We start from the raw sequence: 16642 nt of genomic DNA, 5'->3' as shown, positions 1-16642 counted from the left end.
GGCTGCTGCTGCTGCTGCTGAGTCGCTTCAGTCGTGTCCGACTCTGTGCAACCCCATAGACAGCAGCCCATCAGGCTCCGCCGTCCCTGGGATTCTCCAGGCAAGAACAATGGAGTGGGTCGGCATTTCCTTCTCCAATGCACGAAAGTGAAAAGGGAAAGTGAAGTCACTCAGTCGTGTCCGACTCTTAGCGACCCCATGGACTGCAGGCTACCAGGCTCCCCTGTCCATGGGATTTTCCAGGCAAGAGTACTGGAGTGGGGTGCCATTGCCTTCTCCAACCTGAGGCAGAGGCTGCCTATATTTGCTCTTTGTATCCCTCCAACGGGCTTGACCCCAGGCCTAGCCCCAAAATGTCTGGTGTCTTGGGATCCCCAGAGACCAGCAATCCTGCCCCACCTCACCCAAATGCACATGATGGTACCAGCAAGGCAATTCAGAATTCAGAGAATGGCACTTTATTTTAAGATCTGATTTTTTTCCCATGATTCTCTACCAATTCTTCCATGATGGTGTCGTCTTCTTCCACAGTGACCAGGACCTTCTTGCCCACCAGGCTAAAGATGTCTTCAGGAGGGTAACCTTTGGGCTCACCCACCTTCACAGTGAGCATGTCCAGTGTCAGAATGCTGCCTTCTGGAATTCTCACTTTGGCCACCACAGACTTGCCCAGCTGTGGATAAAATTTAAGATTCAGTGCCAGCCACACAAATAACTAGTGCATGTTGTTTTATCCCCAGGGTCCCTCATCAGTTTTCTCACACAAGGTACTGGAAAAGCAGGGAGTCTGTTTTCCCCTTCAGTGCCTAGAACAATAGCTCACACACAGCAGGGTCTTGGCCAGCGCGGGGTGGACTCAGACTCAGAGGGGTGGCCTTTACAATAAAGGACTCAGGTTATGTAGCCAAAGAGAGCAAGACCCGAATCCCAGGCAGCTGGGGACAAGGCAAGGCTGAGAGTCTCTGTAAAATGGGAAATATCAGTGCCTCTATCCTGTTGGAGGACTGTAAGGATTAGTGATGATAATGCCCGTAATCTACCTGGAACACAGACTTGGTAAATAAAAATGGTGATTACTTTTGTCATCATCCAGTTCCGTATCACATTTTAAACCCATGGAAACGGAGGTGTATGGAGGGCAGGTAAGCTAGCCAAGGTCGCAAGGAGCCAGGAGGAGAACCTGGGATCCCTGACCCCTGGCCCATGGCTCAACAGGCACAAACCTTATGGCCTCCTCGTTCAGTACAACAGGAATACGGAGGGCTCACAAGCATGGAAGGGGCAGACAGGCTGGGCAACGAGGGGAATGAAGGAGACCTGGAGCTCAGAACCAGCATTTCTAAGGTCTGGTCTATAAATTCTGTTCCACAAATTATCTAACTCTGCATCTTCCAGGTGAGGGCCAAGGAATCCATTCTGGAATTTATGTCAGGACACACGGTCTTGTTGGCAGATGATTATCAGATGTTGCGTCTTGTGGTGTCTCACTGTCTACCCACAGAGCCAGGATGCTCAGAACCAAATTCAGTGCTCAGCTGCTGAAACTCTTATTCCAGTTTCTGAGCCAGCTTTCTCCTCTCTTCTATAAGGCAGTTAATTTCTTTTTACTGTTATTTTAATTTTCCAGTGTATATACATCTTTGAGAGCAGCAAGTAGGCCCCACTGGAATAAAAGACAACCCTCCTGGAGCAGGCCTGGTGTGGCATCTTGGCTTCGGCCCAAACAGCCTGCAGCATCAGAGGAGTGAGTGCCTGCTTCCCTGGCAGCCCCAACACAGAGGCTGAGCCAGGTCTAGGCCATGGCTTCCAGGAAGGCCTGATGGCCCCTGTGCCAGGCAGAGTTTGCTGGCCTCCCCCCGTCCACTCTGAACGTTAATGCTGCACAGCTCGCTCCAAGGGCTCCCAAGGGAATGTGTGCATCATCCTCCAGCAAGCCCATGAGAACCCTTGCACCATGCTTCCAGTGTCTCCCCGTGCTTAGGGATTCCTTGACTTCTCACAGCCCTCCTCCCCCCGCCTCATGGAATCCCTCCACCTGAACATGCCTCTAGGATTACCTACAACATGGACCCCAGACTCTACCTCTCCACATGCCTCATAAGGCCCCAGACCCCAGCGGGGTCTTCAGTGCTGGGGCCACAGGCTTAACGGAAAACCATAATATGATGCCAGCGAACCAGAGGAACAGCTAAAGTTCCTTCAAAAAGTTCCTCCCGCTGCTAACATGAACTCCAAAAACCTCAGGGGCTCACAGCAACATCCCTGCATCACCCCACTGTTCTGGGCTCAGGTAGGGCTGGTTCCCATTACCTCTCAGGTAAGCCCACATGGCTCCTCTCAACACTGGCACCTGGCAGGCCAGGAGAACCCACCTTCTCGTTGCAGGCCATCTCACAGGGCAGCAGCTGCTTGGTCGGGGAGCCCAGCGCCCTCTCCACGAGGCGCACAGACCGCACCAGCTCAGCCAGCTCTCCAGGCTCCAGCGAGGCCGAGTGGTCACTCCCTTTCCAGGTCTTGTCCAGAGTTATATGACGCTCTAAGACCTTGGCCCCCAGAGCCACTGCAGCCACAGATATCGCTATGCCAGTTTCATGCCCAGAATACCCTATGGGGATGTCAGGAAAGAGCTTCTGGTATTCCTTTAAAATAGAAAAAGGAAAAGAAAGTTACATAGTGTGGTGCTTTCCACATACAGTCCAGAGTCAGGCTGCTGGATCTGAGGCCCCATTGAGCCTCTCACTATCTGTGATGCTCCAGGAAGTCTCTGAGGCTCTTGGAGCCTCTCCTTCTGGGGATGACAGTAGCTGGTGGGAGCTGCTGTGAGCATGTGGAGGGCACTCAGCACACTGTGAAGGCTCAAAACTAATGGCTGCTCTTATCAGGAACACGTCTGAAGAATGTGTCACACTGTGCAAACCACCAGGAATAACACCAGAATTATAACCAAATGCCCAAGCTCACTCAGAAAGCATCTGTCGCATTTAATTAGGCTGAGCTACTGAAAGCAAACGTGCTATATGCACAAAGATCACCATCAATAATACAAACAGCCCAATCTCAATCCTTCGGTGGAAATGTTAAATAATTAATTAATTGGTTATCTATAATTCACTGGATGCAACAAAAGACATGCTAAGTCGAGTGAGCCTTGTCAGGGAGGGCGACCAGAAGGCTTAAGTACAGCAGAAAGACCGAGATGGGAGTTAACAGAAGGTTAGGACGGCTAAGTGGCAAAGGCCTCAGAAACCAGGCTTAAGGGTGTGTGATGGGCAAGGAAGTGCAGGTTGTGGGTCAGAGTACTCACCCTGCCGTGATGGGGTGGGCTGGGCTGGTAGGGGTTGGGGGCAGGCTGGCAGTTTAACTCTGATCATGGTCTGCTCTCAGGATAAAGGACATGAGCATACCAGGGAGGTGAGGGGTTGGGGCGGGGACGGTGGAAGGGAAACAGGACCACGCTTTACAAAGGAAGAAAACTGAGGAAAATATTTGGCATCATACACACTAAATTGTCAATTATGGTAATCTCTGTGGGATGGGATTATAGACGATGTTCACTTTCTATGTTATATACGTCAAGGCTGAGTTTTTTTTCTTAAATCATGTTTTAATTTTAAAAATAATATGATTTTGAGATGAGCGAGCAATGGAGAAAAGACTACAAAACTGGGAGGGACTAAAACTTTAGTTAAAAAGACAGCCATGTCATTTCGAAAAAAGATTACTTTTTAAAAAGTTAAATAGAAAGACTCTCTAGAAAAATGTATAAGAGCTTACATAATCAGGGGGAGAAAACCTCAGAATGTCAAATACTGTACTTAAAATATCAGAGAGCTGGTAAATAACAGAACAGGAAAAACCAGAAGTTTCAAGAAGGTCTCCTACAATTCAATATGAAGAAAAATGAATATTTGCTCACCAACATTCATATCAGCATTATTCACACTAGCCAAAAGGTGGAACCATCCCAGATGCCCCTCAACAGATGAACAGAAAAACCATAAGTGGTATACACATACAATGAACTATTCAGCCTTAAAAGGGAATGAGATGCTAATACATGCTACAACATGGATGAGCCTTGGCGACGTTATGCTAAGTGAAAGCAGATGGACACAGAAGGACAAATACTGTATGATTCCATTTATTTGAGAAACCTAGGGTAGTCATGTTCATAGAGACAGAAAATAAAATGACAGCTGCCAGGGGCTGGCAGGGTCGGGGGGATGGCACTCAGTGTTAATGAGTATAGAATATGATATGACTCTGAGATGAGAAAAAGTTCTTCAGATGGACATAGCAATGGTAGCATAACAATGTGAACATACTTAGTGCCACTGAACTAGACACCAAAAAATGGCTAAGATGGCAAATTTTATGTGTATTTTACAAAAACAAATCCATAACTCATTAAGAAAAGATAAAAGCCAGCAATTCACAGAAAAGGGACCCCTAATGACCAAAACACACAGGTAAAGAAAATGTATATGGCCAATTACAAAGACTCCACCTTAAAACGACAAAAAAACAAATAAAAAAACAAAAAAACCCCCGAAGGACTCCACCTTAAATTTTATAATGAGAGAAATTAAGATTGGTGTTAAGAAAATTTAATTTATAATCTTTAGAATGTATCTGACTGCTTAACACCATAGTTGGTTCTAATTTGATTCTGGAACAGCAAGACTATCAAGTAGAAGGGTAAGTCGCTCAGTCATGTCCAACTCTTTGCGACCCCATGGACTATACAGTCCATGGAATTCTCCAGGCCAGGACACTGGAAGGATGTCCCAATTACAAAGCATGTCAAGGCTGGTTAAAATTTTGGCTGCATCTTTCCCACAGCCAATGACCCAGTCAGACAAGGGCCCTCCCTTGTGCTCACCGAGATGACACGCAGGTTGACGTCCTCAGGCTGGAGCGGGTAGGCACTGGTGCATTGGAGGAAGCAGAAGTTGGGGTTGAGGGGCTTCACAATCTGATAGACTTGCTTCATGGTATCCATGGACTGCATCCCACTGGAGATCACCATTGGGCGGCCTGAAGGACCCAACACCAGTACCATCATCACTTTATTTTCAGGGGTTCTAACTCTCCCTGAAACATGCCCCTGCTGTTGGTCTCATCATGCAAACAACTCTTACACAGTGGGGGAGCACAGGTGAGGTTGGTGGGTTTCTGTCCTCAACCACAGGAAACATAGACTCCCTTAACCCCACAACATTATTGTGCGGCAAAGTGAACCAAATTAAGAGGAATCTGACACTCTTTAGAGAAAGATGAGCATCTCATTGTGTTAAGACGTTGCACAGCGTGGTAGGGTGAGCATGCCCCAGATTCAAGAGGGTGAGGCCTTGAGCTGCCAAGTCCTACCTGTATGGTCTCAGATTCTTGGCTATGAGCTAAGTAGAAAGCATCAGCATCATATGACCTGCTTCAGTCCCGGTACTGACATGAGGACCATATGAGATCACTCATGTTGTAGAACCACTGTACAAGCTCTGATGTGCAGAGGCTGGATGTTCTAATATACCTAGAGAGTACTTCTCAAAGTCAGAGCTGCCTCTAAGGAGTTTTATTTATACCGTCATATCCTTCATTTTATATAAATATTTTATTAGAAATTAAAAATAATTTTCATATTAAAATTCTTATGAGGACTTCCCTAGTGGTCCAGGGCTTAAGATTTCGCCTTCCTATGCAGGGGGTATGGGTTTAATCTCTGGTCAGGGAGATAAGATCCCACATGCCTCATGGCCCAAAAACTGAAACATAAAAAAGAAACAATGCTGCAACAAATTCAATAAAGATTTTTTTTTTAATGGTCCATATCAAAAAAAGAAATCTTTAAAAATTCCTATAGAAACTGTATATCTTTAATTTCTTTCAACTCAGCACATGAAAAAGTGGGAGTATATGCTGATTGGAAAATCTGTCTTCAGGAGACTCCTTTAGTGGGTTATTACCAATGGTGTAAAAACACAAAAAGTCTGGACTCAGACTGTATGACGAAAATTAAATACTCACCTTTTTTGGCTGTCTTTTCCAGATACGGGAAATTGTTGGTGTCCCCAGATCCAACTTTGAAAAAGGGAACATTCAGTTCATGCAGAAACTCAACTGCCATCTACAAAAATCAAAGGGGGAGCTCACATTCACCACAGTTCAAAATCACCGTCCTTAAGACAGGCGAGGAGCCATCTACAAATAGACACACCCCTTCTCTTGCCCAGAAACTTGAAAGCAGACACAGATTCGTTAGCAGTCATTTCATTCAAACTCAGACATTCCTTCACTCATAGCCACCCATCCACTCATCCAACAAAGACTGCACCCTGGCGCACACTGTCTATGAGAATCTGGGAAAGAATCAGACCCCTGGCCAGACCGTCCTTCCCTGGTGGCCTGCGGCCCAGTGAACACACAAGAAAGGGTCATGACCTAATCTTGACTCAGATAAGTAGGCACTGAGAAAGTGAGTGTCCCTCAAAGGCCTTATCCTTGCCTCAGGACCAAACAGCCAGAAAAAGAGGCCATTTCAATCCTTGCCAAAAGTAGAAGAAATGAAGTGTTTCAAGGCCCAGCCCTGATACATTGATCCACAGCTGGCAGGGCTCATCAAACCCAAGCCCTTTCAGACCTCAAATTATGCTGCCCACAGAAAAAACCAATCTGACTGTTTGAGGCTACCTCTCTAGGGCCCTTTACCGTCCTTATCTGGGATTCATCAATAACCCTCAGGAAACTGGCAAATGTCGGCAAATGCCTGCTGAAGGAATTAGTGGACCACAAATTTTAACAGTAAAATCTCAATTTGCTGTACAATTACCAAAACTTCCCAAATTACTTTTCATTACAATTTTTTTTTAATTGAAGTTGAAAATCAGAAGTAGGGAGAGTCAATGCCTTGGAATATTTCCCAGTATCTAAGTTCCATCTATCTTAAAATGCTGGCCAAGTCTCAGAAGTAAGTTTGGAAGTTAGCTAGGTCGGTGCTTCTCACACTTTAATACAGGCACACGAACCCGCCATGGATCTTGGACGAATGAAATACAAGTTCTGATTCTGTTGATCTAGAGTGGGGCCTAAGAGTCTGCATTTCTTGTAAGCTCCTCAGTAATACCACTGTTACTGCTCTGTGAAACATATTTAGATTAGCAAGGAGCAAGGTTACTGGCATGGGAATCCAAAGGGTTTGGGGGTGGTAAGGAATAGTATGAGGTCATTCTGCCAGCAGGTTCTTTATTTTTTTACTTCTTTTCTTTTTTTGGCCTTACCATGCAGCACGTGGGATCTTAGTTCCCAAGCAAGGGATTGAATCAAACTGGTGCTCCCTACATTGGAAGTGGTGAGTCTTAACCACTGGACCAGCAGGGAAGTTCTTGCCAGCAGATTCTTTGAATCAAACCAGTACTGCCTGAGCCTTCTCCCATCTTCCCAGCAGATGATGAGCTACTCTAATCACTGGCCTCACTCAGAGAATCACTTTCCTCTAGTAAGTAGTAGGGGTTAGAGCTGCTAGCAATGGCAACCCACTCCAGTACTCTTGCCTGGGGAATCCCATGGACGGAGGAGCCTGGTAGGCTGTGGTCCATGGGGTCACGAAGAGTCAGACATGACTGAGCAACTTCCCTTTCACTTTTCACTTTCATGCATTGGAGAAGGAAATGGAAACCCACTCCAGCGTTCTTGCCTGGAGAATCCCAGGGATGGGGGAGCCTGGTGGGCTGCCGTCTATGGGGTCGCACAGAGTCGGACACGACTGAAGTGACTTAGCAGCAGCAGAGCTGCTGGAGAGACATACAGTGACTAACCAGCCAGTGAACAGACCAAACGCAGATGGCACTCTCCTCAGTCTAGGAGACACCTTTCAGGATGGCCAAAGCACCACTCACCTCCAAGGTGCTAAGCCGCCACCGCCTCCTCCCCTCTGCTTTATGTCTTTCTTGTCTTTCTCTCCCCCTTCCACAGTTTTCTATGTCATTCTCTCCTGTGTATGTGTCTCTCATACTATTAACCAGCCCTAAGATGAAACGGAAAAGCATTTGTTTTAAACATATTTATTGAATAAAGTCTAGTGTCTCCACCCTCCCCACTCTATCTGGCAGATGAAGAGAGTGTTTTCTATTTTAAGAGGGAAAATCCTAGGCAAAATTTCATCTCTAATACTCCACTTTGAGAGAGCATGGCTCATGATCAGAGTCCCCAGGGGCATAAAGAGATGAATGAGCCCAATCAGGAGAGGCGCAGGGCACGTAGGGGCAAGGAGGGGCCAAATGTAGGGAAAATGCTTTGCAAAAGCTTACCTATGCTGATTGTAAAATCTACATAAAGTGAAGTCACTCAGTTGTGTCCGACTCTTTGCAACCCCGTAGGCTGTAGCCTGTCAGGCTCCTCTGTCCATGGGACTTTCCAGGCAAAAATACTGGAGTGGGTTGCCATTTCCTTCTCCAGGAAAATATGCATGGAGCTCTATAATTTTGAAGCGAGCAAAGGGGTAAATTCCTGTTGGCAGAGAAAGGTGCAACTGGTTTCTTGCAACCTTCCTAGGGAGCCAGCCCCACCTAGTGGCCACTTAGAAAACTACCATTTTGGATTAATTTCTGCAAAGGGTGCCAGTTTCAGTAGTTACCTGGAAGATGCTCACCTTCCATGCTGAGGCAGTATTACTGGGCCCAGGCCTCATCATGCTGGGTCAGCGCCAGTGGCTGCTTTTCTCTCTGTGGACTTCCTGGCTTCCTCTCTCTATGCTGCTTTCAGTCCCCCTTCCATCTACGGGATATCGATACAACGTAGCCAGGCAGCCTCATAACTTCTCCTCTCCTCTGCCCCACATCACAAAGGCTTTCTGAGCCTGTCTGAAAGAAACTCAATCGAGTATGGCCCTCCCTAGGCATCCAGGGGTTACACACAGAGCAAAGGGTCCTACCAGCAAACTGGTTTGGGTGAAACACTGCACTGTAAGACCTCACCTTGGAGGGTCCTAGTGAATACACACCTCTAGCTGTTTTACTCCTAGTGTTTCCCACACGTATTCAGCACAGAACCCTTGTTTAATTGGGGAAGGGACTCTGACTCTAAATTAATGAATTAATGAGGAACCCCCTTTCCACAATGTATCCCATGAGAAATCTGGGAGCCTGCTGATCTAAGGGGTAACAGAAAAGACAGGAGTGGGGATGGGCTTTTTCTAAAGCTGCTTCCACTCCACTTGATTTCTGGATCTATGACAATGAGCTGGGAGAACAGGTGTCGGAGGGCTTGCCCAGGCTGAGGAAAGGATGGAGGGCGGGGATGCATGGGGCCTAAAAAGGCCTGGCCTGCCCTCAGCCCAGTCAGAGTATACCACAACACAGGCAGGGGTGCTCTGGAGCAGGGGTGTTGGAGGAACGAGGGCAGGCACTGTGGAGGCAGGCACGAGGAGGGAAGGGTGGCTCTGCTGGAATGGGTCCTCCAAAGGCTGCCTCTACGTCATGGCTCCCATTTGCTTTCTCAACAAAACTCCACTTCAACCAAAGGCACTCTGCTCATTTCAGTCGAGTTCCACAGGCCTCTGTGCAGCTTCTGACCAGGTGCCCTGGTATTTTATTGGTCTTCATAAAGTTCCACCATGCCTTAACCTTTCCTCAGCACATAAAGAACGCACTAGGAGAGCACACACAGAGGAGAAAGCTGGCACTCAGTACATGCCTACTGCCCAGAGGAAGTCAGCAGGGTGAGTTCTCAGAGCTGCTTGCTAGACAAACACGGAACAAGCGACCAACCCACCTCGAACAGCCGGGTAGACAGGACTTGCTGGTTCAGCAAAAAGGGACCTGGCAGGCAAAGCAAATGGCACTCTTGCGAAGGCTCTTAAGAATGCCGCAATGGGAAGCCCTTGAAGAGTAGCCCCTGCTTTCCGCAACTAGAGAAAGCCCGTGCACATCAACAAAGACCCAGCACAGCAAAAATAAATAAATCTAAAAAAAAAAAAAAATACATTTCTCCTCGCTGCCTGTGCCTTGGTCTGTCAGGACACCAGTGGGGAGCAAATGGCATTCCTAAGACAGAGAAGACTCCCTGCCCCATTAAGTGTGAAGCAGAGAAAAGGATTCTAAGCAACAGAACAGCTGTCAGTCAGTGGATACAAATCTTGCAAGCCCCCAGGTTCATCTCACCAGGTCCTCACTGTAGCTGTGGGGTGGGCATCTTGATTACCTCATTGTCACAGATGGACACCTGCGGCTCAAAGGTTATGTGACCAGCCCAAGCTCACAGAGCAAGTGACAGTGTCAGCACCTGAGTGTGGCTGCAGAGCTCAAATTTACACACCAAACTGCTTCCTGGGAAACCAGGCAGCCCCAGCCACCAACACCCAGACTCCTCTCCTTCCCCTGTGTGCTCCTGACTCTTAACCTCAAAGCCACCTGGCAGCAAAAGACCTAAAGAAGTGACTTCCTGAGCAGCGGCTGCCCAGCTGCAAGCAGACGCCAGGCACTCCCTTCAGAGCCCACATCCGGGAGCTCAGGTGTCTGGAAACAGTCTGAACAGGAAAGTCCTCATTCCAGGTCCAAGTCACCTTAGTGACCCTGCCAGAGTCTATGCTGACTCGGGACAAAGGAGCAGGGAGAGCCTTTGGAGGGCAGTGTCTTCACACGCGAAGGGAAATGGAGGCCCCAGAGCGGGGAAGCGAATCGAAAAGCTCACATGGAGATGAACTCGGCAGAGCAGGGCAAGGACCTGGATTTCCTGACCCTCAGCCCGGGCCGCTTCCTCAACTGTAACTAATGTCGCTGAGCGCTGGCTGTGTGCTGCGCCTTCTGCGGGTGATCACATTTAATCCTCACGACAACCCTGCAAGGTGAGTTCAGCTGAAGACACAGAAGCACAAAGAAGGTATATAACCTCCACCCGGACTTACCAGGAATGAGAGGCAAAAACCTCATACATTGCTGGTGGAATGTAAAATGGGGCAGCCACTTTCAAAATGTCTGGCAGTTCCTCAAAGAAGTTAAACACTGAATTTCCATAAAAATATATATATACCCAAAGGACCACATACTGTCTGATTCTTTTTATATACAATGCCCAGAAAAGGCAAATCTATAGAGAGAGACAGCAGATTAGAAGTTGCCTAGGGCTGGGAGAATTGAAGGAATTGAGGAATGACTGCTAACGGGCATAGGGCTTCCTTTTGGGGTGATAAAAATGTTCTAAAATTAATTGAGTGAATTGTATGATGTGTCAATAAAGCTGTTATTAAAAAAAAAAATCTATCCCTGGGAATTCCCTGGTAGTCTAGTGATTAGAATTTGGTGCTTTCACTGCCTTGGCTTGGGTTCAGTCCCTGGTGGGAAATGAGATCCTGCAAGCCACATGATGAGGCCAAAAAGAAAAAAGAAAAAAGAAAAAATCAGTCCCCTTGTCCTGGGGGCGACTTGGGTCCAAGACTCTCCAGCCACCAACATGGAGGGCGGTAAAGAACAGGGGGAAGCCCAAAGGCTCTGCTGAGCTCTGGGAAGCTGTACATGCCTGGACCGGCACCTGGGTGGCTGCTGGGGAACCCCAGAAAGGTGTCAGATCTGCCCTCAAGACCCATTTCCCAACTGTGCGACATCGCATAGACTTTCTAGCCCCTAGAGCCTCCGTTTCTTCATCTGTAAAATGGGACATAGCAGGGATAAAATATGTTACTGTAAGCGAAGATGCTTCATAAACTATAACATCAAATTCAGATGTAGGAAATTATGATTATTAGATGAACAACTAGATCTGAAGAATGTCACGCTTATGAATGTGCTGTCAATTAAAGAATGAATCTGGGCTACGGAACTGATCCCTGAACTTGTCAAGTTTCCCAGACATCTAGGTTCTTTGCTTCCCCTCCTTTTTTAATCTACTAATGGTCTAGACTAGAGTGATGCTTCTTTTGACTTAATTTACAGACACAGCCTGGGGTTGGAACAGTAACACAAGAGGTCAGAGGCCTACAGAAGGAACTGGAGTCTCTTCAAATACCCTAGCTGACTAAAAGAATCACAAGCCAAAAGCCTTAAAAATGTTAAGTTTCGTCTACTGATCCGTTTCTGCAAAGTTATCCTAAGGAAACTCAAAACACGGAAAGATGGTCATCTCAGCATCATTTAAAAGCACAAAAAGCTGAAAGTAACCTCATGTTCAAACATAAAGAAATGGTCACATATATTATAAATCCTCAAAAGAAATACTACACCACCATTAATAACTTTCAGCAAAAGATATGGAGAGTTACATGTCAATTATAGCTCAATAAAGCTGAGAAAGAAAACCAGGATATGGGTAAAAGCTGTGGTATAATATTAACCGGAAGAAGCAAACACAGAACTAAACATTCACAAATATAACAACCAGGTATATAAAACAAGTTCAGGAGGAAATATGTACAAGGAGCTGCCATGTAGAGATTATGAGTCAGTTTTTCATCTTTTTTTCATGTTTTCTAAACTTTCTGTGACATCATTTTTATAACTAAATTTTTTTATATTTGAAAAAAGAGCCCATGAAGGAGTCTTGAGGCAGGTCACAGAGCAGATGGAACCTGAGACCTGGCACCAGCTGGACTCTTCCAGGATGTGGGCACGGCCATCCTGGGAGCCACTCCCTTCTGCAAGATGCAGTGTCGCCCCAGCAGGAGGACCCTGTTAGGACTGCAGTTTCCTGATTCTGAGTCTAGGCCACGGGGAGCAAACTGGCCCATAGGATCTCCCAGGGGCTTGAGGGACTCTGGGTTGCCAGGGTGGTTGCCCCCTACTCCCAGAGACAGCCTGTTTTGAGAACCATAGTTCTCTTTCCTCCAAATCTCACTGGGCCTCCAATCCCCCTGGCCTCATGTTTGGTTGGACATTTACCTGGTCAACGTTATGGGGAACTCTAGCTCAGAAAACACAAAACAGTGTAAAGTGAGCAAGGCCTGCAGCTGGCTTGAAGTCAAAGACACCAAGACACCAGGCCACCTGTTGTCCCCTAGGTCTGCTAAAATGGCAGAGGGCTCACCTCATCCATTCCAGAGGCAGTGAAGAAGATGCCAACCTCCTCGGCATATTTCTGCAGCTCCTTGTACTGGGCGTGGCTGAACTCCAGGTGGCGTTTGTGCTCCCCGTATGTCTTTCCCCAGGAATGCTTTGAGGTGTACGGCCTCTCCAAGGCTTTCCGATTAAACTTATACTCCAGCTCACTCTTCTGGAACTTGGCACAGTCGGCCCCACACTCCTGCAACACATATTAGGATTCCTTTAATTTTCGGTCATGGGCTCTCAGAGAGAAGAGAAATGTTGGGGCAACTGCTATTGAACCATTATCTTTAAAAATAACATCAAGGGGACTTCCCTGCTGGTCCAGTGGCTAAGACTCCATGCTCCAGATGCAGGGAACCAGGGTTCAATCCCCGGTCAGGGAACCAGATCCCACATACCGCAACTAAAGATTCCGCATACCTCAAAACTAAAAGATCCTGCATGCCACAACTAAGACCACTCACTCTCTCAGTCAGGCTCAGCAACTACGACCTGATGTAGCCAAACAAATAAGTAAATAAACAAATATTTAACAAACAAATGCCAACATCGAATGACAGAGCTCTTAAGAACTCCCAAAGAAGAGAAACAGAAGCAAGGAGGTCTCAAAAGAAGAATAAAGGCTGCAGAGAGGGGTTCCCCTCTGTTTTTTCCTCTTAAAATGCAATTTAAAAAAAAAGCAGGGGGGACTTTGCTTTACATTATAATATTTAAAATAATTAATTAAACAATCAAGATTTTAAGTTGTATAACTCAGCAGAGGATATGAGCACTGGACCAGAATTTAGGGGGAAAAGAATCTGCCTTAACTCTGACTCTCCTGGATAAGTCACTCCCTATCTCTGGCCTCAGTTTCTCTGTCTGTACAAATGGCCGTGTGGAACAGCTCCAAGGCCTGTAACTTTCTGAGGAGCCCCTGATGGGGGTGGCGTTAGCTGTTTTGCCCATGTGGTTTCTGTATGGCATCTTGTTTGAACAAGAGGTTCTGGGGCAACGGCAAGCAAAAAAATTTAAAAATGCCCCAGCTTTACTGAACAGAAGCTGTAATATAAAAGCTGGATTGTCTGACTATAAAAGCTATAATTTTATTGCCAGTTAGCCTCCAAGCTCTCAAAATTGTTTTTTGTAAAGCCACTCAGTAGAAAGATAAGGAAAACTCTCTCAAGTCTCAGCTCATTGACACTGCTGTAGACACCCAGGTCTTCACGTTGCTGGAAACCTGGGCTCCAGAAATGTCTGTGCTCAGAGTGGCACTTTCACTCCTGGAAAAGCCACAAAATGGCACAGTCAGAACTTGACGCTAGAAAGAAATTCAAAGAACATTAGACTGAAAGTGACCTTTTTGTTTCTTTGTTCAAGCTTTTATTGCTTCTCTACTGGCAAAAAAGCAAACTGCCAAATAAGTCAAGGTGTAACACACCCTTTGCATCAAATTTGAAAGTTAGGTGATGCATTTAAGGCACTTGACCCACTAAGCATTAAAAATTGTTAGCAATTGTTACTCTTTAAAAGTATATTTTACTTTTTAGATTTCACCCATAAGTGATAACATACAGTATTTGTTTTTCTCCGACTTGTTTCACTAAGCATAATATCCTCCAGGTCCATTCACATCGTTGTAAATGACAGAATATCATTCTTTTTTATGGCTGAATAATATTCCATTGTGCATACATACTATATCTTTATCCATTCATTTGTTGATGGACACTTAGGTTTCAAACAGACTCACAGATCTAGAGAACAAACAAATGGATACCAGTGGGGAGAGGGAAGGAGTGATGGGCAAGAAAGGGGTGTGGGATTGAGAAGTACCATCTACTATGTATAAAATAAATGAGCAACAAGGATATACTGTACAGCAGAGGGAAATACAACTATTGTTTTACAATAACTTTAAATGGAGGAGTATAATCTATAAAAATATTGAATCACTATGTTCTATACCTGAAACTAATATTATTGCAAATCAATTATACTTCAACGAAAAAATAAATAAAAATTTTAAATAAAAGTATTTCTTTTTTTGGCCACGTGGCCCCCAGGATCTTAGTTTTCCAACCAGGGATCAAATCCACATCCCCTACAGTAGAAGCAGAGTCTTAACCACTGGACTGCCAGTGAAGTCCCAAAATAAAGTATCTTTATGATTCTGTAGGGTTCCATAAAAGCAGAGTTAGTCCTGAAAGTGTAAAAGAAAACCTAATTACGAATGACAGAACAGCTCTGGCTGAAGAGAAGTGAAAGGAAAAAAAAAGATTTAGTGAACTACCTCTAAACCAAGGAATCAGTGCAGATCTTATGCTGGGAACTGGGTTTACAATGAAGAATGTGACAGGTCCCCCCTTCAGAGCACTCACAGTTTAACAAAGAGAGTTTAAACAGACCCTGACAATGCAATCCCATGGGAAAAATTACGGGAACCCAACTCTGAAAGGAGGAGTTGGAGAGAGCATCCAAGAGAAGAGGGGGCATGAGCGTTCATTAACATCGTTATCTCTAGTAGCTAACATGTATTGAGTCCTGTTTGCCAAGTACTGTACTAAGAGCTTTACATCTTTATTTTATTCTCAAAACTCTATGAAGTAATTACAAGGAATGAGAGAGACAACGGCAACTTTCAGGAACTTCCTTGAAGTAATTCACTGTCGCAGAAAATGTCAGAGATTTAAAAAATGATAGGCTGAAAGAGGTCAGGTCATTAAAGTCTTTAAGACTTTATTAAAGGGTTTCGACTCTACAGTGGCAGTGCATAGCCACTGAAGGCTCATCCAATCTGTGTTTCAGAAAGATCATTCTGCCACCAGAAAGGGGGGGAGAGAGGTCGGGTTAGGGGGCAATTGTAGTAATGCAAACAAATCAGGAGGGTGGCAAAGAGATGAAGAACAGGATTCGAAACATTTGGAAGTGAACCTGGAGAGCTGGACGCCAGGCCGGATGCAGGGCACCGAGAGGCAGAGCCAGGATGATTCGGGCTCTGCGCAGCCCCGCCCCACCCCTGCCCAGGCCGCTCTTCCTCCAGGCCCTTCCCTACCCCGCCCCCCGGCCCCGGGCTAGTGCCCGAGTTGTCTAGACTGTCCCCCTCACCTTAGCCATGCGGATCATGCGCTTGGCCACGTCCAGATCGCCCTGGTGGTTCTGGCCGATCTCGGCAATGATAAAACATGGATGCTGCCCGCCCACCCAGCGCCCAGGACACAGCTCCAGCTCCAGCGGCATGGTGGCGGCTCACGCTTCCCTGCTGCACCAGCAGTCAGGGGCCCGCCACCTCCTCGGTGGGTGAGGTCCGCAGCCCAGCGGGACCCACACACCGGCCCCGCCACGTCAGTCCTTGGCCGCCGGGCAGCCAACCCCCAAGCACGGCCTCGCTCCCGACAGCCAATCAGATTAGGGGGCGGAGCCACCCTCTAGGAGAGCGGTGCGGCGGAAAGAGGAAGTCCAGCAGGCTTGCCTGGAGCTTGGAGTATGGCTTACAGCCGCGAGCGTAACCTCTGACGGTCGTAGGGTGCGTGCATCGGTGAGCAAACGTTTCCCTAAGGAGGCTGAAGGCTGGCTTCCTTGGGCGTGAAGAGAATGCGCCCTACGGTGTGATGGAAAGAATGAATTCTGGAGTT

At 46.6% G+C, this 16642-nt stretch overlaps 1 protein-coding gene across 1 annotated transcript; it reads right to left on the bottom strand.

The window, feature by feature from the left end:
* Positions 1-463: 463 nt before the first annotated feature.
* NANS (N-acetylneuraminate synthase) lies at positions 464-16341 on the bottom strand. Its single transcript, XM_068974361.1, has 6 exons — positions 16116-16341; positions 13009-13224; positions 6025-6124; positions 4883-5037; positions 2373-2639; positions 464-673 (listed from the first exon to the last, which is right to left on the bottom strand). Exons 1-6 carry the CDS (start codon positions 16245-16247, stop codon positions 464-466), a joined length of 1080 nt encoding a protein of 359 aa, XP_068830462.1. The 5' UTR covers positions 16248-16341.
* Positions 16342-16642: the final 301 nt, after the last annotated feature.

The sequence above is a fragment of the Capricornis sumatraensis genome, chromosome 6 (assembly GCF_032405125.1).
Source record: "Capricornis sumatraensis isolate serow.1 chromosome 6, serow.2, whole genome shotgun sequence".
Classification (NCBI taxonomy): Eukaryota; Metazoa; Chordata; class Mammalia; order Artiodactyla; family Bovidae; genus Capricornis; species Capricornis sumatraensis.
The sequence above is the reverse complement of the archived record's forward strand: the minus strand, read 5'-3'. Positions and strand labels throughout refer to the sequence as shown.

Excerpts from the sequence above, each read along its gene's own strand:
- NANS (XM_068974361.1), bottom strand. The coding sequence starts at position 16,247 with ATGCCGCTGGAGCTGGAGCTGTGTCCTGGGCGCTGGGTGGGCGGGCAG. Across the intron at positions 6,125-13,008 it reads CTGCCTCTGGAATGGATGAG|ATGGCAGTTGAGTTTCTGCA; the intron begins GTGAGCCCTCTG and ends TGATTTTTGTAG. Across the intron at positions 2,640-4,882 it reads TCAACCTGCGTGTCATCTCG|GAATACCAGAAGCTCTTTCC; the intron begins GTGAGCACAAGG and ends TCTATTTTAAAG.